This window comes from Notolabrus celidotus, chromosome 9 (assembly GCF_009762535.1).
Source record: "Notolabrus celidotus isolate fNotCel1 chromosome 9, fNotCel1.pri, whole genome shotgun sequence".
Lineage (NCBI taxonomy): Eukaryota > Metazoa > Chordata > Actinopteri > Labriformes > Labridae > Notolabrus > Notolabrus celidotus.
Window position 1 is genome coordinate 14,808,905 of NC_048280.1, and position 23,386 is coordinate 14,832,290.

The 23,386-nt window shown below is 37.9% G+C and overlaps 2 protein-coding genes across 3 annotated transcripts; both read left to right on the forward strand.

Annotated features, from left to right (window-relative positions):
* The first annotated feature begins 1,226 nt into the window (after positions 1–1,226).
* Positions 1,227–18,956, forward strand: cbwd (COBW domain containing). 2 transcript variants are annotated; one of them, XM_034692741.1, is made up of 16 exons: positions 1,227–1,341; positions 1,711–1,839; positions 2,513–2,599; positions 3,578–3,674; positions 3,848–3,939; positions 6,538–6,597; positions 8,113–8,150; positions 9,520–9,566; positions 10,974–11,060; positions 11,261–11,305; positions 11,925–11,981; positions 14,431–14,482; positions 16,595–16,663; positions 16,775–16,840; positions 16,980–17,106; positions 18,356–18,956. In XM_034692741.1, the coding sequence occupies exons 2-16, from the start codon at positions 1,728–1,730 to the stop codon at positions 18,427–18,429; spliced, it is 1,110 nt and encodes a 369-aa protein (XP_034548632.1). In that variant the 5' UTR covers positions 1,227–1,341; positions 1,711–1,727; the 3' UTR covers positions 18,430–18,956. The 2 variants fall into 2 exon arrangements, with proteins under 2 accessions (XP_034548632.1, XP_034548631.1); XM_034692740.1 differs by having other exon boundaries at positions 1,726–1,839.
* A 1,713-nt stretch (positions 18,957–20,669) lies between these two features.
* Positions 20,670–22,079, forward strand: foxd5 (forkhead box D5). The gene has a single exon (XM_034692742.1). The coding sequence runs from the start codon at positions 20,823–20,825 to the stop codon at positions 21,879–21,881; it is 1,059 nt and encodes a 352-aa protein (XP_034548633.1). The 5' UTR covers positions 20,670–20,822; the 3' UTR covers positions 21,882–22,079.
* Positions 22,080–23,386: the final 1,307 nt, after the last annotated feature.

The window sequence follows — 23,386 nt, forward strand, 5'->3', positions numbered from 1 at the left end:
CAAACTGGATTTTAGCCAAATGAAATGTACTCACGTCCTGCAGGTTAAAACTGAAATACAGAAAGAATAGCCAGGATAGAGTTGACTGAGGGAACTAGCACAGCAAGTGGTTTGACATATTTCCACAAGCTGCATGATAAACAGCTTATGTTGTATCTTGTGAAGTCAGACACAGCATGTGTTTTTCTGTACACCAATTAATTAATTTTTTTTTGTGGAAATGTTTTTAGATAATATTTTAGATGATAGATCTAGGCATGTTAAAATAGATTTGAGTACAAGCAGAACATACTCTTTGGACTGGGTGGGGTGGGGGAATTCATCTGCATAAAATGTATTTTGTATCAGGACTAAGCGTGACAAATGGTCTAAAACTCATCTCTTTATTCTTTTAAAGACAGCATTTTACATTGATCTCTATGTATAGTTTACCAAAGGACTTGTGATTTTTGGTGCCTATCATCTTGAAATGTTTCTGTGTTGTCTGTGCAATGGCATTCCCTGATTCATAAAACCAGGGTCAAACTGTTTGTTTGTAAATTGGGATTACCCCTGACTCTCTTGAGGTTACGTTGGATAAGAGAACTAGGACTAAATTGAACACTGTTCTGATCTTTGAAGGCAATCCCCTGCACAATGTTTTTAATGGACTGAGAAGCTCCTTCAGTGAGTGACTGGTGATGCCGCAGTGCTCCATAGAACGTCTTAGAAGGTCCATTGTTCCTGCAGCAGATTTTTTAATGAACAGTTGTAGTTATGGATCTGACTCATAGCTGTTAATTAGGCCTCAAAAGTTGTGACTGTGTTATTTGTTTATATGTTGTGTTTTTGTGACTGTACTGTCTTATTGTTTGTTGATTCTGTGAACAGACCCTTGTGGCATATGAATTTCCCCCACAGGAGACTAATAAAGTTCTGTAATCTTATCTAATCTAATCTAATCTAAACATACTTGGCCAATAAAGCCAAATTGGTCTCTGTCTAGCAACACTTGGTCCATGACGCCCCCTTGTGGTTGATGCTGATTATTACAATACTAGGATCAGAGAAACTTCTTTCCCCTGAATGGATTGAATTAAAATTAATTTTGTATATTTCTCTGCAGGTGTTTAAAACCAGAAAAATAATCCTCTGTTCACTATTTGTTTATTTCGTTAAAGTCGTCCTTTCCTGTAGACTTGAAGTTCCTTCTGTGAATGAAAGCGGAACGATTGTCACCACTGTGAGTTCAGGCGGATTGTATTCAGTGTAGGACGTTGTCAAAACGCAAAGCAGCAGCATTGCAGGGAGAGAGGATTACTTGTTCCACACTTAGAGAGACTGCATTCAGAAGAAAGGGAGGTAAAAAATAACAAGTAGTGTGTTAAATGAATGGCGGTGGGTTGTTTTTTTTGTCGTGTCGTTGTGAGCTGCTATAATGGGGAGACAAATGATAACAGCTAAGTGTTAGCAATACCCATTCAGAGAGAACACAGTGGTGCTAACTTCTCATTTTTTAAATAATTCAGAAGTAATTAAACAATACTATATGATCGTTGACATTTATCATGTTTTTAGTAGATGTGGGTACATGTTCTGACAGCTGTTTCTCCTCCTTCTGTATAGTCTTGTGCTGAAATATACTCAAATCATTCGATCAATCAGTTCTTATAGTCGAGATATTATGTTAAGTGTTTCTGTTGGATCAGATTCTGCATCATAAACCCGTAGACAAATATTGTACAGGTATGGATGGCATGATTGAAGACGAAGATGACTGCCCAGAGCTGGTGCCCATCGACAACCCGCCTGGCCCTCCTGCAGAGCAGATCCCTGTCACCATCATCTCAGGCTACCTGGGTGAGACTGTCACTCACAGCTTTAAGAAGATTATGATGGAGGTTATAATCTCATAAACCTCTCAGTCAAACCTTATCACACTCAGAAGTAGAGCTGGGCGATATTGAAAAAGAAGTTATCACAATAAAGTTTGTGATACAATAAAGTATCACAATAATTATCAAACAATTATTTCACTTACATTTAAAGGCAGAATTTTGAAAGTTTTAGAAATCAGACAGTTTGTTAGTTTGTATCTGGATTTAGTTCTCTGAAAAGCTTCTTGAATCCCTCTTTTCTGATGGTGCTAACAGGAAGCAGGTCTTTTTATTTTTTGGTTGTTTGTTTTTTTCCTCTTGCCTGCATATATAAGGAGGTCTTTTGTGTAAGACGAGATTTTTGTGAAGTTTTAGTTTGTAGATTCTTATTTTTCTCAGATTGAGGTTATTGACATATTTTGCTTTAAATTTACGAAAAAGATACATCACATTGTATGCTGTATATCAGTTTATTGAGTATTGTTGTGAGTAGTGCACTCCCGTTTAAGGTTGCTATGGCATCTTCAGTAATTTAACATGGGGCATTTTGTATTCTCACAACAATAACCAATTGTGTTTGACCAGAAGTAACCATGAAAAAGCAACTTCTAGTATTACCTTTCAACTTGATTTATTTATTCTTCTCTTCTCTGTAGGTGCTGGAAAGACAACACTCCTGAACTATATCCTAACAGAGCAACACAACAAGCGAATTGCTGTTATTCTCAATGAATTTGGAGAGGGTAAACATATAATTGTCCATCAGAAAAATCCAGACAAGTATCAGTTTCAAACAATATTGTTGAAGCCAAATATTGATGCTTCAAGCTGTATGAATGGTAAACTTGACTTGACACAAGGCAGATGCAGGTTGTGTAATTTCCTCAGCTTTCCACAAGAGAGCAGCACATTGACAAGTTTACAGATACCTTCAGTAAACCCACAAATATGTATCTATCGTTAATCCACTGATATATTAAAGCTGCAAGCTTGTCATCTGTTTCATTTCTCAAGACATAACTTTCTGATGGCCTGCTGATGGTTTATAAAGCACTGAATGGTTTAGGCCCAAAATACATTGCTGATATGCTCCTACTTTATGAACCACCTCGACCTCTGAGGTCATCAGGTACTGGTCTGCTTTCAGTCCCTAGAGTCAGAACGAAACATGGTGAAGTAGCGTTTAGTCAATATGCACCACATATCTGGAACACACTCCCTGAAAGCTGTAGGTCTGCTCCAACTCTCACCTCTTTTAAATCAAAGATTAAGACGTTTTTTATTTGCCACTGCCTTCCTATCTTAGCTCATTTTAACCTACTTTAAATGCAAATTTTAATGTAATTTTTAATATATTTCTAATTTTCCTTTTCTTTTCTGTTTTATTATATTTGTCATTTTAATTGTGTTCTTTTATGGCTGTCTGAATGTTTCCAATGCTTTTAATGTTTTAATGTAAAGCACATTGAGTTGTCCTCGTTTATGAAATGCGCTTTACAAATAAAGCTGCCTTGCCTTGCCTTCTGACATTTATGACTAACAATGCTGGTTTGGCAAATTTTTTTATGTTTTGCAAGACTTTGTTTAAATGGTCTGAAAGCCAAAATATCTTTATTTATTGAAAAAGATTTACAGCCCCAAGATATATTTGGTAAACATGTTCTGTCTTAATCAGCTAACCTTATTATGAATGCATATTCTATTTTCTTCTCCCCCTGCAGGCAGTGCACTAGAGAAGTCGCTTGCAGTGAGCCATGCTGGAGAGCTGTATGAAGAGTGGCTGGAACTGAGGAATGGATGCCTTTGCTGCTCAGTCAAGTACGTAGAGGGTAGATGGCCCTTTTGGTGTTACAGTAATTACATTCACTTTTTGCTCTAGGGATTTGAGTTTCACCACAGATGTTTTGTTTGATATCAATCTATAATGAAGTGTTTTGTTGAATTTTAGAGAGTACAAGTGTGCAAATTTTAATCATACATATTCTTTTCAGGGATAATGGTCTTAAAGCCATCGAGAATCTGATGGCAAAGAAAGGAAAGTTTGACTACATCCTGTTAGAAACCACAGGACTGGCGGATCCAGGTATCACATTATTTGCTTTAGCTATACCAAGAGTTATCATGTAAATAGGAATTCTATTGTGACATTGGCCATTTGTGTTATGAAGGTCTGTCTTAAAAATCATATTTATGTTTACTTGCCTCCTTTTGAAACTTGTCTAGTTGCCAGCTCTTTCACACAAATGTTGCTGTTGTGTGTGCGTGTGTGTGTGTGTGTGTGTGTGTGTGTGTGTGTGTGTGTGTGTGTCTGTGTGTGTGTCTGTGTGTGTGTCTGTGTGTGTGTGTGTGTGTGTGTGTGTGTGTGTGTGCTAGAGGCAGGGAGGACATGGTTTCCCCCACCCCACACAGATATGCGTCTATTACATGTCATGAAAGATATTAACGGTATAACAAACAGAACTCAAGCAATTACTGTTAATGGTTTTTAAAAGTATAATATCGTTACTCTCAACACCAGAATTACTAGTTGAAAGAATAATAATAATAATCATCATCATCATCATCATAATCATCATCATCATATTTTTTTGTAGCATTATTTGTATTATTATAATTATTGTTCTGGTTGTTGTTGTTTTTATCATTATTATAAATAATAATATTATTATTAAATATGATCTATTCTTATTTGTTGTAGGCCTGTCATAAGTTGTGTTTTCATAGCTGCAGCTACCCGCCACTATCTGGGTCTGTAGCTCCGATAAATGGCGATACTATAATGCCATAAAGCTCTACTCCCCAGATGTAAATGATCTAGAAAATCAAAATAAGTTTGTACATAGGCTGTGTCAGGTTAAACTGACCATTTGACTGGTGGAATGTGCAACTAGAACAGACATGTGGACGTTAACCCACAGGGAGGACCAAAGTCTAGTGTTGCTAGCTCTTCTTACACTAGCTACACCCTTTTACCAATTTGACATTGGTTACCCACAGACCCTGTGATCCTGTGTTTAGCCGTTCATTGTGCTGCATCTTGGGGTTTTCTTACCAGAATTTGAATCTCTGTCTAAGCCATGAGAAAAGTAGTTGCTTTAGAAGATTCCAGTCTACAGATTTTAAAAATCTAATGTTTGGACATCACTTGTTCATGATCGACAGACATTGTAATTATGCATATTTGGCTGGTTGGTTAGTGATTAATAGAATAATCGTCATTACATTGCCATTATAGACTGTGCTGTATACAAGCAAATTAATCTTGATTTAGGCTTCTCTTCTAATAATCTCTTCTTCTAAGCTGTGGTTTCTGTAGTGTTCATAGAATAGCATTCTTGTCCCTGTATTTAGGGACATCCTACAGTTTAAGGATTGCCAAAAGTTCCTGTTTTCTCTTTTAGTGTGTGAGAAGTCAAACATTTATAACTCCTGGGACTAGACTTCTGTTGTGACAGGAGCATCCAAGGAAACTATTTCCATCAGGGACAGCCAAAAAACCTAGTTGTCCATTTATCTCTGAGCTTTGAATCGAGAAATCAATATTAGACCATTACAGGGCGAGCGCTGTGACAACTGGGGTGTGTCGCTAAGTGACAGGTGTCAGGAGGAAACGCCATGGGCAGACACACACCACTTGGCCTTACAGACAGAACCAACAGAGCACGCTCAGACTGGGGCTGTCCTCTCTCCCCCGACATGTCATTGGCTGAGACAGGCTTTTTATCGACTGGGACGGGTCTGTCATTGGCCCTGGCAGTGCTGTCAATCATAACAGCTCCCGGGGGGGATCTCCTCTTCCATTCACGAGGAGGTTGGATGAGTTATGTGAAACATGCCACTCAAAAACAGTGTTTTCATTACGTATCCATCAAATATTTACAATGCTTTCTTATTCTCGCTTGGCAGTTTGACAAAAGTGCATTATGTGAACAAGCTGTGGCTGGCATGGTAACATAGGGTCTTGTAATAACCGCGAGCACTTGAAAATGGAAACAAACCAAATAAACCAGTGTGAGATAAACAATTTAAAGCTTCTGGTATTGGTTTTATTCGCTCCACAGAGCTCAGCAAGAAAAGAAAAACCCCTTAGAGCACTTAAACTTAAACTTTTTGGTCAATACTTAGATGTTACTAAAATAAAAAAGAATAATCTTATTTTTTTACAGATTGATGTAGATTATAGGAATGCTCAAATACATGATGGTTTGATCACTTTCTCTTTTTAATGATCCTAAATGAGTTTTGGATACTTGATCTATGTAAATGTAATCTTGATGTTCATGTGAAATTAGAAGGGGCATTGTTCAGTATTATTCAATGACATTTTATAGTGAAAAATCTCATAGTCAAAATAAAAAATGTCATCAATAGCTTTCACCCATCCATTCATTTTAATTATATTTTAGATGTATTAGACAAATGATTTGCTGTGATTTCAAAGATAGAGTAGTAGTAGATACTGTAGTTACTATGTGGCATTCAGGGCTATGTTTTTCACGTGGGTTTTTTTCTCTCTCTAAAGTGACATATAAAAGTGAATCATTTTATGGGCACTTGTATGAGGAAAAGAAAGACAATATAGCCCCTATTACCCTGTGGGAGTTTTCTCACGTGCTTCCAATTAAGAACACTTTGGACCTTTCTAGATGTTCTTCCTCTAACAGTTTATCTCCTCTTGCAGGAGCTGTGGCCTCCATGTTCTGGGTGGATGCAGAGCTCGGCAGTGACATTTACTTGGATGGTAAGTTATTTGTAATGATAAAAATGTATTTGCAAATCATCATGCAATTAATTTGGTTTTTAGATCGATCTGTTTTTCTCATGTGTACAACATAACATCTCAGAAACCATTAATCTTATTTTGGAGTAGCGATACATTTGCTGATAAATGGATTTGATTTGTGCATGACTTCAGAGTGTTTTAAGATAGTTACTGTAAGACTTGCAAAACACCAACTTAGCTTTCTTATTTAAATGGGGTTGAATTTGAGTGTTGTGTTGGAGTCAGACAGAACAAACGGATCTTTCTTGTGGAAACTCTTCAGAACTTTTGGCACTGTGTATCTGTATTTGAAGATCATTTACCTTGTTAAGATAGATAATTAAAAAAAAAAAGAAAAACTGAACTTAAGGGGAGTAGAGGGAATTCAGGGTGAAAGGAAGAAGCAGTGATGATTATGGTTAAGGTTAAGATGTAAATGATACTAAGAATTATGATAAGTACTATGGATATTATTACCGTTATTATTATCATGACTATGATTATTTACTATTTAGTTATAATATTTTTATTTGTTTATTTATTCATTTTTATTTTTTAGCAAATCGAACTAATTTCTATTATTATTAATATTATTAATATTATTATTATTATTATTATTATTATTATTATTATTATTATTATTATTATTATTATTTTAATACTATAATTATTATTATTATTGTTAGTAGTAGTAGTTGTAGTATTATAACTCTTTATTTATGTTAACTCAATCTCTCTCTTGCCCACTGAACTAGTTCATCCCCCTCCTTTTTATTTTTATGTATTTTTTATTTTTTCTTTTTTTATTTTGAATGTGTTTATCTGTTATTATAATTATTTAATTTTGGGTATCTCTAATAATTCACACCGTCCCGAATTGCCGTCACTACCTTCTCCCACCCAGCTTATCTCAAAATACTGCCCTATTTCGATACAATTATACATACAAAGAGACAAACGCCCACACATGCACATACACACATGCACATACACACTCACACAAACACACACACACGCACACGCATACACATACGCACACCGAACACATGCACACATACACGCACATTATTCTCTGTAATGTTCACTTGTTGTCTTGTCTTTCACTTTTTGTATATTGTGTACGGTATTTTCATGTCTCTCACCCGTTTTGTATCGTTAAGCAACGCTTTAATAAAAAAAAAATAGATTGATAATTCAAGATTTCTGTGAGCTGTAACTGTTTCAAATGTAGCATCATTTACAGATACTTTTTCTCACTTGCTCATATGTTGCCAGCCTTGTTTGTTTAAACAGTGTTTTGCTCCTCACACTAAATACTCAGCTGTCCTCTCTGTTGTGACACGCAGGCATACCAAAAGTCTGCTTCCATTAACTCAGAGAAAGTGGTTTAGACAAATATACGAAACTGAACACCAAAAGGCGACTGCAATTTAGAACAAGTGTGCACAAGTTGTATCACTGGATTTGATTACTGTTACTTTATTTTTCCGACAGGCATCATTACTGTCATTGACGCCAAGTATGGACTGCAGGTATGTTAAAAGAAGATATCCAAAAAGCCATTTTTTTGTAAATATCACGGTCATTGTAAGGTCTTAAACTGTTGTAATTTTCAAGAAAAGTGCTTCTTATAAATACATTTTCTGATTCTAGCTTTTGAACAGGAAGGAAACGCTACTTTTCCTAATCAGTGTCCATCAGAAATTTGGATTTTATAAGCTATGGATTCTTGGTTTAACGAAGAAGTGAATTATAGTTGTCTATTCGGCCTGTTGGACATTATGATAAGCAATGGATATTTCTTTTATCTTAACATCAACATCAAGATTATTATCAACTTTTTTAATTAAACCAATAAAAAAAAATAACACAACAGAAGCTATTAAAAAAAAACATCTGTAGTTGCTGCCCCTGATTTCTCATCACCAACTTTCAAAGCACTGGCAAAATCTACATTTGAGCAGTAGCTAAATAGTAGCTAATATTTGGCTTTTTGTCACCTTAAATCCAAATGAAGCTGTTAAACTTGAAAGATTGTGCGTAAACCTCCCAGTATGTTGCCACACACATCCTGCCCTAGCTATGTCTTTTAAAGAGGAACTTGACAAGTGACACCCAGATAATGGGCTCTAATTTGAAGGTGTCAGACTCGGTGAGGTGACACATTTAATGGCGCCAGTGCCTCACTGAAGAGATGCAAGAAGAAGGAGACAATGACGGAAAGAAGAGAGGATAACTGATAGTGATGGAGTAATTGATATCAGAGATGTGGCCATTGTAATAGGACTGTCACATCCACTCATCTGCCTTTCTTCTCACCAGTCCTATAAAATATGTGTCTATTTGAGGGGTTTCATGTTAGCCTGGGCCCTTTACCTCACACCGTCTCAAAGGTGTTTGTGTCTTGGTATAGAGGGTGGTGAACAAAAACCCATCAATTGGACATCCCATTAAATTTTTCTCACCTCTTTGTCAGTCATCCTCCAGAAATGAAGCCATTGTGATGCAGGCAGTGACAGATAAATGTCAGATTGGCACTCAGGGGTCAAGATCCAGATTAACACCCCCTGCTCTCTCTCTGTTATTATATATTTAACGGTTCTGGAAAGTGCTGTGTCCCAAATGAAAGCAGATTCAAGAAGAAGATTAAAAGTCATCTCTTGTGGTTTAATGTGTTGAGAAGATCACTTAGTTTGTTTGGATGAAATACTGGCCTTTCTTTTACCAATTAAGTTGTCACATTTTTGGTTGGCTTTTGCAACAATGTTTTTATTCTTTAAAAGAAGAAAGTGTTAAACTTATGACTTCAAACTGAGCAATAATGCACTTCAAACCCTGTTTTATTCCTCTATCATTTCCTGGCTGTATGTCAAAGTTTTATCCCCTGTTTCTGCTTTCTAGCAACTGTTGGAGGAAAAAGCAGAAGGGCTCATCAATGAAGCAGCCAGGTATGTCTGCTTTGAGGTTTGGAAAATAACAGAGGTGTCAAAAGTATTCACATTCATTACTCAAGTAGAAGTATAGATACTAGGGTTTAAAGAGACTTCTGTAGAAGTTGAAGTATCAACTCAACCTTTTTACTCAAATAAAAGTGTAAAAGTACTGGTTTCAAAACTACTTGAAGTATAAAAGTAAAGTAATTTAAGGGGAAAAAAATGCCATTAAGGAAAAAAGCTTAGGCTGCGCCACAGGGGCCTATAGTGCACAACCCTACCTTCCAAAAAAACATTTTCTAAAGGCCATAATGACTATAATGTTATATTAATATGTTAATGTTGAAATATTTGGGTTGCACCTGTTTCAGCCGCATTCATGCCCATTGAAAATGAACGCATTTTAGTACAATGCAAATACATTAACAAACCGTATATGTGTACTACTGAGCATTAACGTGTCTCATGGAGCGGAAGATATGATGACTAGTTGCCTATCAGTATTTTAATGGTGCAAAAAGTCAAACTTAACAGGCATGTTATCATTAGCCTTTATTGAAATGTCAATGTACATAAATGTTTTATTTTAACGATGACAAGCCGGAATGAAATAAAAGTAATGAGATTATTTTTTTAAATGTAAGGAGTAGAAAGTAAAGATAATTGCGTGAAAATGTAAGGAGTAAAAGTAAAAAGTCGCCTGAAAAATAATTACTCCAGAGAAGTATAGATACCCAAAATTTCTACTTAAGTAAGTTACTTGACACCTCTGGAAAATAAACACATTATCCTTCTGACACAGAGAAACTTTTACGCACTTCTTTTTTTACGCATTAAATGAAAAAAGATGGTAGTCAGCTAGATTTAGAGATATCAGTAGAGTTAGTTGGTAAAGCTAGCTGTCTCCCTTTTTCCCTAGTCTTATTGCTAAGCTCTAAGCCACTTTGTTTGTAACATACAAACAAGATAATAGCATTTAATTGGCAAGAATATATAAGGCATTGTATCCCAAGATGCCAAACTCCTTCTTTAGGATAGAAAGACCAGTCAGTGTCTACTACCGTCGGTCAAACTGTTACCTGAAGTCTTTGCCACCCGCCTGTCTGTCTCCCTGGGCGTCTGCGTGTTTGTCTCCTCCGGCAGCTGTGTGGTTGTGTTGTTGTTGAACAAATACACCGATGAAGAAAGACCAGTTGCATGACCCTTTGCATTCTTGGTCTTTGTTTGTGTTTTCACCTCTAAACCAAACAGCACTTAACTCCCATTTGAGTTTGGCATGCATCACCCACTGCCACCCATGAAAAACTAACACACGTACACACAGTTTGACATTTTTAGTGCGTAAAAGACAGCGACTCCTTGATTTAGACTTATTTTTACACTGTTTATTATTTTTGTGTGAATATCTTAATGTGTTTTCAGGCAGATTGCTGTGGCTGACCTGACTATTATCAACAAGGTAGACCTGGTGAATGAGGAAGACCTCAATCAAATCCGAGATGCGGTCAGGTCAGCTTCACAGACTTTCACCTCTTTTGTCTCCCTTTTCAAATAGAATTTTGTGTTTTTCTATCTCAACATTATTTAGCCCTTTGTGTTACCATGGGACAGGATTTGAAGAACAACATTAAAGGGTGACAAGGTGGTCCGAATAGGTCTTTTTTTCTTTTAAATAACTTAATATTAACTGTTTTTCACTCTCACTTTAGGTCTGTAAATGGCCTTGTCAAGATTCTTGAAACCCAAAGATCAAAGTAAGTCTTTTTTGTGTATCTTTAGCTTTTCACTGAGTTCCCTGCTTTGTTTAGCAGCCAGATGAACCCCACATGCTGCCCCTGCTCAGATCTTTATATCAAAGATGAAGCCGGTCAGGCGTGACATGGCTCTTGCCACACACATTTACGCACACAAACTGCTGCACCCTGAGTAAACACCAGGCCTTCGATGGTGTCCAGTTACCCCCAAGTCTTTACTCTTTGACCCTAGGTCTTGGGGCCAACATGGTTGCATATGTGTCAATGTGCGTACGTGCAACTATGTGTATTTATGCTCTCTCTGTGTTAGCGTGATGTGTGTTATCAGACCCAGGTAGCATATGGCACAAGCAGTGTGTATCAAAGGTTTGGGTGTGTTTTGGGTCCCCCGCAGAGTTCAGACCAGGGTGAGCAGATGAAAGAAACTGCACAGTGAGGGGTTAATCGAAAAAACAACCCCACAACTTACGCACTAAAAGCAGTTAACTTGGTCAGCCTTAATGCTAGTTTTAACTAGCTTGTGACAGCAGCTGAGGTTTCTAACTAGATTTATTACCTGCTGATGTTTTGTTGAATTTTTTAATAGAACTGGAAAACAATTAATGGTCTCTTCTCACAGGGTGGATCTCTCTGAAGTGCTGGATCTGCATTCCTTTGATAGTAAAGATGGAGCAAAGTGAGTTGGTTTGTTCTAAGTTTCATATGAACAGAAATGCCCTGATTCAAAACAGCATTCAGTGATCAAGGAACTTACTTTCCTTAAACTAATAATAGTGTTGGGATATTGTCTTTTTAACAATAAGTGTAGTTGGTAGAGAATTTGTCTCAAGTTTTTTTTTGAGTGGCCTATCTGGGTACATGTACCCCAACAGACTATTTGTGACGTAAAAAATATAAGAAGATAAAAAAAAAAAGTTGATATTAATTAAATCAATAAATTCCAAAAGATACCAAAAAAAAGTTAAATGAATAAACAAGTAAATAATTAATTAATCAAAACACCATTTATTTTTAAAACATCTAATTTTCAATAAACAAAGAAATAGAATTGAAAGGGGGAGAAACAACATAATAAGTACATAAATGACAAAATATATACAAATAAATAGAAAATTAAAATTAAATCCCCCAATAATAAAAAATAAATCCCACAATTCAGAATTAGAATCTCTCGTTTGGGTTCAAAGACCAAGTACCCAGAATTAGGATACAGGGGTAAAGAGCTAAAAAAAAAATAGCATTGCTGCCAAAGCTTCCTTGCATGCTTCTGTTTAAGTTCTACTTTGATTGTGATAAAAGTGGTAGTAATGGAAATAGACATGTGGCCTTGTTAATGAAAATGTCAGATCTTGGACATAAAACTGCACATTTTAACACAGCTGAATTAAGTTACTGGTTATTTATATGTATCATATTTTTATTTTTTTAAGTTTCTTTTTCATGTTATTTACATCTCTGATGTGAATGAATCATTATGATGAGAAGAAATGTGAGAAACTTTACAGATCCAATCTTTACAATCTGAAAATACACTCTTTGCTTTTCTGCGATGGTCAAACCATGTGACAGACATGCTGGAGTACAGGGCGCTGTACTGATACAGATGTGTTCACTGACAGTGCTGTTGGATAATACGTGTCATGTTCTTTTTTAGAACAAAGGTTGACAACTTATTTGGACTCCACTGCTGGCCTTTATTCCCAGTGTGTCTGAACTGTGCACCCAGCAGTCTTTGATACTGTTGCTCACCATGTCTCTCTCTAATTAACAGACTCTTTTATTGAGCGTCCCCTGTTACTCAGCAGGGTGGTCATCATATTGTATCCCCTGTAGAATGTCATTCTCATGAATAGAGTCAGCGTTCATCCTTTCATGTGAATGAAACAGGCCGCAGTGTTAAAGCTCTCTTACATGCCTTCAGTCAGTGTCTCTGAGACCAGCTGCAGAGGATTAGAGCTGTGTGTGTCCAGCGGCTCCCGAGGAGTCCCCCTTGTCCCGACAGATAGCTCCTTTCCCCCTGCCTTTGAGAGTTCGAGCCCCTCCTCCCCCCTCCATCCCACGCGGGCTGTTTGAAGCGGCCCCCCGCCGCTCCGCCTGTGTGGTACTAACAGCACGCAGGGCTCAAGCTGCTGGACACAACATTTAGCCTCCTTGTGAGGTCAGGGAGGAGGGGGCAGGATGAGGAGGTCTGATGGGGAGAACAAGGGCTGTAGTTTGTTTGGGGGTGGTGGTCGGTGTTTTGTAGGGTTTAATTGCCATTTCTAAAGTTTTCACAAGTCCATTCAGAGCTGTGTCATTAAGCACTGATACAGCATTAAGTGTATTTTACAATGACATAAAACACAGAGGCAGAAACTGTAAAATCTTGTTTCCTCAAGCGAAGAGAAGATGAAACATAGAGGAGAGTTTCAAAAAAATATTGAGTACACTGTCTAATGTTAAAGCAATGGAAATGATTGATGTATATATAAAAAAAAGATTTTAAAAAAATGCCTATTTTGCCTCAAAATCAGAGCTAAGCAAATAACTCAAATTTAAAATACAAGCTCATTAAAGGCTTTATCCTGGAAAAAACTTTTGGAGCTTGTGAGCCCTCAAAGCAACATCTGCATCTTTGGGAAACTTCACATTTATTTGCGTAATCCTTGTATGTCTTCTGGTTCTTTCAAAATAAGTTTTTTTTTTTTACAGTTTAAGGTATTTCAAATTTAAAATAATCAATAGACTCACAAGATTATGTGTAAAGCTTTGATAAATCTTTGAAATACCGGCATGCAAGTACGTTGTAAAAATGCTGTCAAACAACCAGTGAGTTCTCGAAAACCATAAAAATAGCTATAATAAATACAAAACAGAATTTAAACAAAGCTCTAGTAGGTCCTGTTTCAAAGGCTTGGGGTATAGAGAATAATGTACATGCCAAAATGTGATCTGGTCAGTCAAGTCACTCAAAAGTAGTCTTGTACATTTGCAGATATGGCATGCATATGTTATCTATGATGTGTTTCGGTAAAATAAATTGATGTGCCTGAATTTGAATAATGTAGCATGGTCAACACGGTAATCTTATTTTCTGTGATTTTAAAATAGAATAAACTTTTAAATCTTTCCTCTCGCTCTAAAAGTCTCGCAGAGAAGCTCCAACTTGTGAAATCTACAAGACCTCACCTTGACAAGGTATTGTTTTTACCCTCCTTTATACCTCTCTATGTGTTTTTTTTATTCATCCCTTCCCGATACTTACCCTTCATTCAATCCTTCCCTCTCATGGTTTCCTTGTTTTGTTTGCTAATTTATTTCAACACATCATTTCCTCCGGGATACAGAAGGGGATGCATTTACCCCAGGGCTAAGATTGTGCTCTGCATCCCCCCAGGCTGTGACACTGTAGTGAAAACTCCCTCCCAGCTTCTGGTTTTTATGTGGAGATCAACTCCAGGCTTTTTGATGTTTTCTTGTTACACTACAAATAGACCCAGTCTGGGTCATACACTGTAGCATAAAGCTTCAGTAGACTGGGCACGCTGGATTGGCTAGACTGGGTAGAGTCCTTGGCTATGTATTACTGCTTTACAGTTGTTTAAAGTGAATTGAGATGCCATAAAATTCTGTATGCAGAGATATTTAACCATTCAATTATCAACTGAGTGATCCTTTGGAATGGGAAGCCTCTAGTCTGCTAATCTATTAGAAAATATCCAGTTTATCCTCCATATCCAAACCTCATGTGAATAAAGCTCCCTTTGGTGATGATATGGACAACTCAAAATATCACTTTGAGGATCAGCTTCCTTCTCGCGATACTCTCATCATTTAGAACCAATACTTGACACCTCAATTAGGCCTCATCTTGTTCTCAGTTGAGCTTTATACCCATGAACTTTTATCACAGGATGAGAAAGAGATGAGGGTTGTTTGTGTGTGTAAATAACACCATTGTTGTCTGTTTTCTCCAGGTTCCCTTTCCCGCATGAAGCTAAACCCTCCCCCTTTTTCTCCCCCCATCCCCTCCTCCCCTCTTCTTCCCCATGTTGCTCTTTTCATGTAAATGAGAATGCTGTTTTTCTGTTGTTATACCAAATGACAAGGAAGTGTGTAACCTTAACACTTAACACAAAACCCCCCAAATATCTACAAAGTGCCCTTTAAACGCTGTAAGGAAGTATGGAGAGGAGGGAGTGTGTGAGAGAGAAGAGTGTGAGAGAGAGGGAATATAAGGGGGGCGTATAGAAAGGGGAGCTGTTACTAGGTTTCAAGTGCCGAGTGGAGTTGTGGTTTTTGACACAGTCATTGACAAAGTCATCAGCCGGGGCGTAAAAACACTTCTTTTGTTTAACTTGCACAAAGACTTTTCTGGTTTCAGTAATCACAAAATATATGTTGGAACGTTTTTAAAGTACCCGTGATCAGTGCACTAAAAGACCTCACAACAGATTGAAAAGTCATTCTCAATGAAGGAACATGTTGAACTCTTATTTAAGAAGAAAAAGTAGCTGAGATTAAAAAAAATCTATTTTTCAAGAGTGTCCTGGATGAGACAGGCAGTGCAGGTAACAAAGCTTCACACAAACAATGAGCACCCATACATACAAACATAATATAGAACACATTATTATCAAATGTTAAAAAGACAGGAAGAAAAAATGTGTCTAAATCTACCTCAATTAAAACTTTACAGCCACATTAGCTCACTCCAAGTCCTTCAGAATCGATTAAATGTAAGTAAATACTTCACTGAAGTAGAAATTGAGTACATTTTTAGTCTCGCCTTTAACTGAGTTTTATTCTTATAACAGTTTTAATTATTTATTTATTTATTTATTTATTTATCATCTAGTTCAAATTTTAGTCACTTTTTATTCTATTTTATTTATTTTTTAAGTATAGCATCTTATTTTCCTTTTATGGTTTAATATTTTAGTGTTTAGAATCTCAGTTTTAAATATTTTTCTACAAAGAAATGATGATTTTTTCACATATGTACTGTAATACACTACTCAGAAGTATATTAAGTTGTTGACATGAGCTCCATCTTTACAACATTAAAACGATGACATTATAAGTACAATTGGCTGTATGATAAATGCTGTAATTTGAGTTTTACATGTAAATGACTGTGGAGGAAAACTTCCTACTTTCACCATAACTCAAAGCACTTGTAATTGTTCTCTATCTCTTTCATCTTGTTTTTCAGTTAGTGAATAATGTTGAACATACTGAAATATCAAACCACAAAATTACTCATTTTTACCACATGTTGATAATACCTATTTTTTTTGTCTTCCTCAGAGTATTTTGACTGTGACGTTTGAAGTGGCTGGAGATCTCCCTGAGGACGCCTTGAATGTCTTCATACAGGTAAACCCACACTGTGCATTATTTAGACCCTCCACTGTGCATCCCTGTTTTCTTCATGAATAAGCTTGTATTCAGTACAGTCCTTTGTAAACACATTTTCCACCACTTCAGGATCTGCTTTGGGAAAAGGCGTTCAAAAACAAAGAAGGAAAGCCCATGACTGTCATTCGGTCAAAGGTACAGTGCAGAACAATAGTCACCCAAGCAGCAGCAGTGATCAATTACTGCAGCTTTATTATCCGTATCAATCAGTCCCAAAGGTTTCTTTCAGTGTGGGTTAATGTGTCACTGTGACTTGTGACTTGTGTGTTTGCAGGGTATAGTATCATTTGCAGGTAAAGACCACCAAGTGATGCTGCAGGGGGTCCATGAGTTGTATGACCTGAATGAGACACCACAGCTTTGGGAGGAGAACCCGCGGATCAACCGCCTGGTTTTTATAGGTGAGGAGACGCACACGCGCCAACACTTCTTTCTCATATGCAGCTTCACACAATTCTAAGACAGTGTGATGCAGCATGTCCTTTGAATGGTATTAAAATTGATCAGGTTGATGGTCTCACATCTACTTAATATTCACTTATAATAATAATAATAATAATAATAATAAACTTTATTTATATAGCACTTTTCTTAACAAGGTTACAAAGTGCTTCACAACAAAAAAGCAGAGAATTACAAGGCATAAAAAACGGTGCGAACAGGGGAGAAAAAGACAGAAGCAAAACAAGACATCTGACTGCAGAGCAAATTCAAGAATTAGGGCTGGAGAAATGCCTTCTTATTCAAACTGTTTTTAGTGAGGATTTAAAAGCAGTTAAGGTTGTGGACTGTCTAATCGGCAGTGGTAGGGAGTTCCACAAACTTGGAGCTCCGATTGAAAAGGCCCGGTCACCTTTTGTTTTAAGGCGGGCCCAACCAGCAGGTCTGCATCCAAAGACCTGAGGGGCCGCCCAGGCACATAGGAGGTTAAAAGGTTGCTTAAATAGTTTGGGGCCTGTCCATTTAAAATGTTGAAAGTAATCAATAAGATCTTAAAATCAACACGATAAAAAACTGGTAGCCAGTGTAAGCTGGCAAGGACAGGAGTGGTGTGTTGTAATTTTGATGTGCCTGTTAAAATCTGAGCGGCTGCATTTTGAACTAGTTGGAGTCTGTGGAGGGAGCTCTGACTGATACTGAGTAGTGCTACTAAAATAAATACATTGACAGACACAAAGTTTCGGTTTCTAATTCTTGCGTTATATTCATATGGTCTTGACCGTAAACCTGCATGATAACTGAAGGTATGACTTTATTAAAGTGTCCACAATATCCAAAAAAGTCAGACAATCTTCCAAAAACAAGGTTCCTCTTTTGAGTATTTGTCTCACTGCAAAGCAGCACATATGATCCTGCAAGACTTTTAGATTTGTCAAAACCTAAGCATTATATGAAACTAAATAAAAGGTCAAATAATACATGAATACTTCTTTAGGTTGAGATTGCACTTTTCTTTCAGAGGGAGTTTCGTGGAATTGACAGCTCAATGATCACTTTATTTCTTATTTTATTCAACTGTTTGTGCTTCAACTTCCTCTTTCTAGACAAATTACCATAATATATGATATTTTTTCAAACATTTGTTGCTTTATCTACCTTTAGAATGATTTTCAATGTTTTAAAAATGTCCATATCTGCATCATTCTGCAGGTAGGAACCTGGATAAGGACATTCTGAGGGAGCATTTCATCTCTGCAGTGGTGCAAAGAACAGAGGGACATTAGTGACTAGCTCTCCTTAGATACTGCTGTATCTGGAGCAAAAGTTGTGGCTTTGGCCATCAGCTAATCTGGTACCGTGCACCAGATATTCACCCCTCTCCTCCAAGACCAATAGGTACGTCAGAGGATGGGGAAAATTCCAGGAGTGATGAATATGGCACTTTTGAGTTGTGATAATCCATCACTACATACCATAAAGGCTTCAGCGAATTGAAGAGTGTTTGAGTTGCTGCGGTGCCTGAGTGAAGAGTGAATTGCTGTGTGATACTGAAAATATAGACTGAACATGACATCTTAAATGTGTGCATAGACAAGAAGGCCACATGGTCCCTTAATGTAATGTATGCATTATGTTTTTAAAATAATGGTTTGTGAAAATCTGCAGTTTTGAAGGTTGAGATTTAAAGCAGTGTATTGTTATCAAAAGTGGGACAACACTGTACTTTGTAAATGAAGTACCCTTGCTTTTGTTTCAGGCTTTTAAAACCTTGTTCATTTTAATAATTTAAAATAAAGTTTTTCTCTCTACATCTGTGACTGCTCTGATATTACAGAACAAAACGATGCTTAAGCAGGTTTAGTCAAAATGATCAGCTCTAGTTGACGATGGCAGATTATTAACATAACAAAGTGTCTTTGTGTTAAAGTGTTAAGTTCAGTATGATACTTGACAGTGTGAAAACACCTCAAAGCATTAACATCTTAGTTTTAAGTAGAAAGAGCTTTAAGATTTTACACTTGGTAAGCAGGCCATGATTATATACAGGGTGCTTGTTACACAAGCGTGGAAACTTAAACATTGATAGTATATTATTATAGTATTATCTGATTTACAGACCCCTTACATTAAATCACCTTTTCGCTACAGTCAATGAGATTTTGCTGGTTTTATTCCATCATAAGCTAACACCTGTTTATGTACATATTACCAATGGGAATTTAATTATTGTCTTTAAATTGGTAATTTCTCAAAATCATCTTCTTGTGTGTCATCCGTTCATCCTACTTCAGAAATATTCCCAATGTCTCTAAACAAATCATGTAGATGTAGTATTAATATGGGGTATTTAAAGATGTGGCTCTGTAAAGTGAACACTAGCTTGCCTCCATGTAAATATTTTGCAGCTTTATGTGTTTTCAGTATTTTGTTGCATTAGTGGAGTTTATGATTGTAATATGACAGCAATGCTGTTTTCTTGTATTTGGTACCTTATCGATGCAGTCATGTGGGGAGCATCTCACACAACCGCACGCTCTCACACAGTGGGCCCAGTTAGGTGACAAAATAGGTGGAGCTTTCCCAACTCGATCATTTGCAATGGAGATGCTTTAGCAGCACTGTTTTTGTCACATATCCGCTGTTGGACCGGTTTGCTTTGAGGATGACCCTGCTTATTCATCCCGGTCGTAAAGCTGAGCTGAGCCCCGCAGCCCAGGGCGCACTGTGCAGCTGAGCCGTTTCCTACTCGATTCTGATGCTGATGGCCTCGTTAAGGCGACTATTACCTCTTTTCTCTGCTTGCAGCGGGGAGCCCCACCACGGCCATTTTCATGGTCACACCACCTGCGGGCATCCAGAGGTGGCAAACTAAACGAACCCACAGGGGTTTCAAGAGGGAAACACTTTGTGTCTTATCACGGCTGGGCGTGGTGTCAAAATTCTCAAGGACTTCACACCGAGATTCACAGCTCAAACGATCAAAATATTAAATCAAATAAAGCGTACAGTAAATCATCCAAATAGGTAACCTTAGAACCTGTTCATCAGACAACACACTTCACTTGAATCAGGCTCAGATGGTGCAAACACTGGGTTTCGGGAGTGCAAGAACTGATGAGTAAACTTACTCTTAAGTGACATTTAGGGCTAACTCTAATCCTAACAGGTCTTTTTTACAAAATTGTATTTGGGGCATACACTTTCCTTTTTCTGTTGTTAACTTACCTTTACTTCTCTGGGGTTTTCCTTTGGTGTCATTTTGTGTTTGTTACTCACCAATAACCACTTTGAAATAGAAATGATATGAGTTAAAAGTGTCATATTTGCTAAAATATGACATTTTCCATCCATAGGGTTTTCTTTGCATTAACAGTCTTGCGCACTTAAGAACTTTCAAACCCCCTGTTCCTGCCTCCTCTGGCTCCCCGCGGTGAGGGGGTCCTCTGATAGGCCCAGAGGGTTAATGGGACTGGCCTGCAGAGGCAGCCTTGATGCATATAAGCCCCAACCCTCTTTACCGAAGCGCACATTCTATACACAAGGCTTAAGAAGAACGATACTGTAGGTGCGCTTTTACGCATTAATTGGGGTCTATTAGTTTTTACGCACAGCGATCCATCGATGTAACTTTGGAACAGTTAACTTTTATGCGTGTTTGAACTTTCAGTGTGTGGCAATGACTCTCTCCAGTGAGTTTGATGCTTCCCAACACGCAGCCTTGCCTCTAGAGGAGACTGATATTGACATAGTTGGCGAGGATGAGCCTCCACAAGGAAGTTTTTATCGGAATGAGTGCTCTACGGACCCCGGCTTCTCAGCAGAATCTGGAGCTGAGTTTGACTCCTCAGAGCCTGACTCTTCTGGAGAAAGTGAGAGCAGTTTCTGTGCAGACACACCAACCTCCAGGAAAGCCCAGAGCAGCACGGTGAAGCCTCCTTACTCCTATATCGCCCTTATCACCATGGCCATCCTGCAGAGCCCACAGAAGAAGCTGACTCTGAGTGGCATCTGTGATTTCATCAGCAACAAGTTTCCATACTACAGAGACAAGTTCCCCGCCTGGCAGAACTCCATCAGACACAACCTCTCCCTCAACGACTGCTTCATCAAGATTTCGAGGGAGCCTGGGAACCCGGGCAAAGGTAACTACTGGTCCCTGGATCCTGCTTCAGAGGACATGTTCGACAATGGCAGCTTCCTGAGGCGTAGGAAGCGCTTCAAGAGGAATCAACCTGAGCTCGGCAAAGACGGACTAATGTTTTATACCAACTTGAATTGTTACCGGCCTTACGGGCAACCGTATTGCGTACAGGGCCAGGTAAGCCCACCGCCCGCTGCGCCTTTTCGCTACAATCCCCTGCAGGAGGGAATCATGATGCCTCCTTCTTCCTATCACCTCCTGCCACAAACTCTTAATAACCACGGAAAAAGCAGTGGTCCTAAAGACTTCAGAGCGCAGCTTTGCGCAACAGAGCCAAAGCCTGGCTCGCAGAGAAAGTGCTCCTTCAGCATTGACAGCATCATGAGCAAACCCTCTGCCACCAGTCCGCAGAACCCAAACCCAAGGCAGACCTCTCACAGCTCTCTCGGGTACCCTCATCTCATGTCAGGCCCTGCTGCATGTTTGGTGCCTTCTCTCCTGCAGGCGCCAAGGACTCCTTTCTGTCCTCCTGCCATGCTGAGCTCCGCTCCTTTCATAAACGAGCATCTCAGACTGTCTTTCCCTCACTGCTGAGGCCTTTAGTTGCACAAAACATCTGAAAGTGTCTGTATTTGTATGCGTACTGTATGTGAAGGCACGTTGGTGTTGGACATTTCTTAAAGAAATATTTTGATTGCATGATATTTATGTGCGTTGACATTCAAGTTCTGTCCTAAGTGAAATCATTGTAAATAAGATAAGTGGTAATATATTTGTTGGAACAGTGTTGAAGGTGTGTTTTTGTTAGTAATTAATGTTTTAAAATAAATGTCTGAAATTGATCTATGATGTTGAAAAGTTATTTACTTGATTAAACATTAGGTAGGCCTACACAATCATTTGGGTCAGGTTGCAGCGAAATTGTCTGCTAAGAGAGGGAAAGTAAAGTCAATGTATGGAATAAAATAACAGATTATAGTACTTATTTACCATTTAATGCTGCAAAAAATATCTTATACTATATTTATTACAGCAGCCAGCAGGATTTCAGAAGTTTTATCAAGAAGTCTAAATTGAAATAGAAGGCAGACAGTAGTTATATCATTTTCATTCACACATTAAACACTTGTTGAACTTATATTTTTCAGTCAGCCCAGACAAATTTAATTTTAATGAATTCACAAGAGCTTTTATGTGCCAGTACATTTTAAGGACTGCTTAAATCCCCTTAATTTCATTAACATTATCTGCCAACAATTATAAGATATAATGTACAAGGTTAAATATTAAGACATTTTCAGAAATGTTCTAACTCAGATAAATGAGAGAAATAAATAACGAACCTTTAAAATAAAACATGCTGTCTGTTCTGGCCAGGATACTCTTGAATGAAATATCTTAAACTTCAATTTAAAAAAAATACACGTTGCATTTACTCTTGGGTGTTTACATGATTGGCAATCTTAACGATTAAATTCCTCCATATTATAACATACAGTTGAACATCGAAAGTTTAATTGTAAAACAAATTTCAACTAAATATCCGTTAAATTATACAGTCTATTGTTAAATTATTTTAAAGTTTGGCTTCTTATTGAGTGAAATGTGTGTGTGCGCGCGCTTCAACCTTTCCAAGAAAACTGCAGTTCCTTCTTTTCGCCTCTTGGTCGCATAGTTGCACAGAAAAGCAGACATTAAACCACACAACAAGCGTATGTGTATGCAGCAGGGCCAGATGTCACAGTCTCAGGACCTCAGGACCGCTGTTCCGGAACCGCCTCTCTAGGACCCGTGTTTTATTGAGACAGTTATGGTTAGGGCAAAGGAAAGGGTTGGAGGAAAGGTGACGTGCACTGTGAAACCCTGTTAGACGCTTAACATGTGACCACTAGGCGGCGCTGTCGTTAACATCATGGGTCTCAGAATTGTGGTCCTAGAAATGCAGTCCTGGATCTGCATCCTCAAGCTCCAGCGCAGGAATGCAGCCTGATTCAGACTTCTCAGTAGGCTTCAGGGACGGCACACTGTAACGTCCGCAGAAATTATTTTCCCTTACAGCTTTGTAAAGAGATGACGATCATTTCTTAGAAACGCTGAAG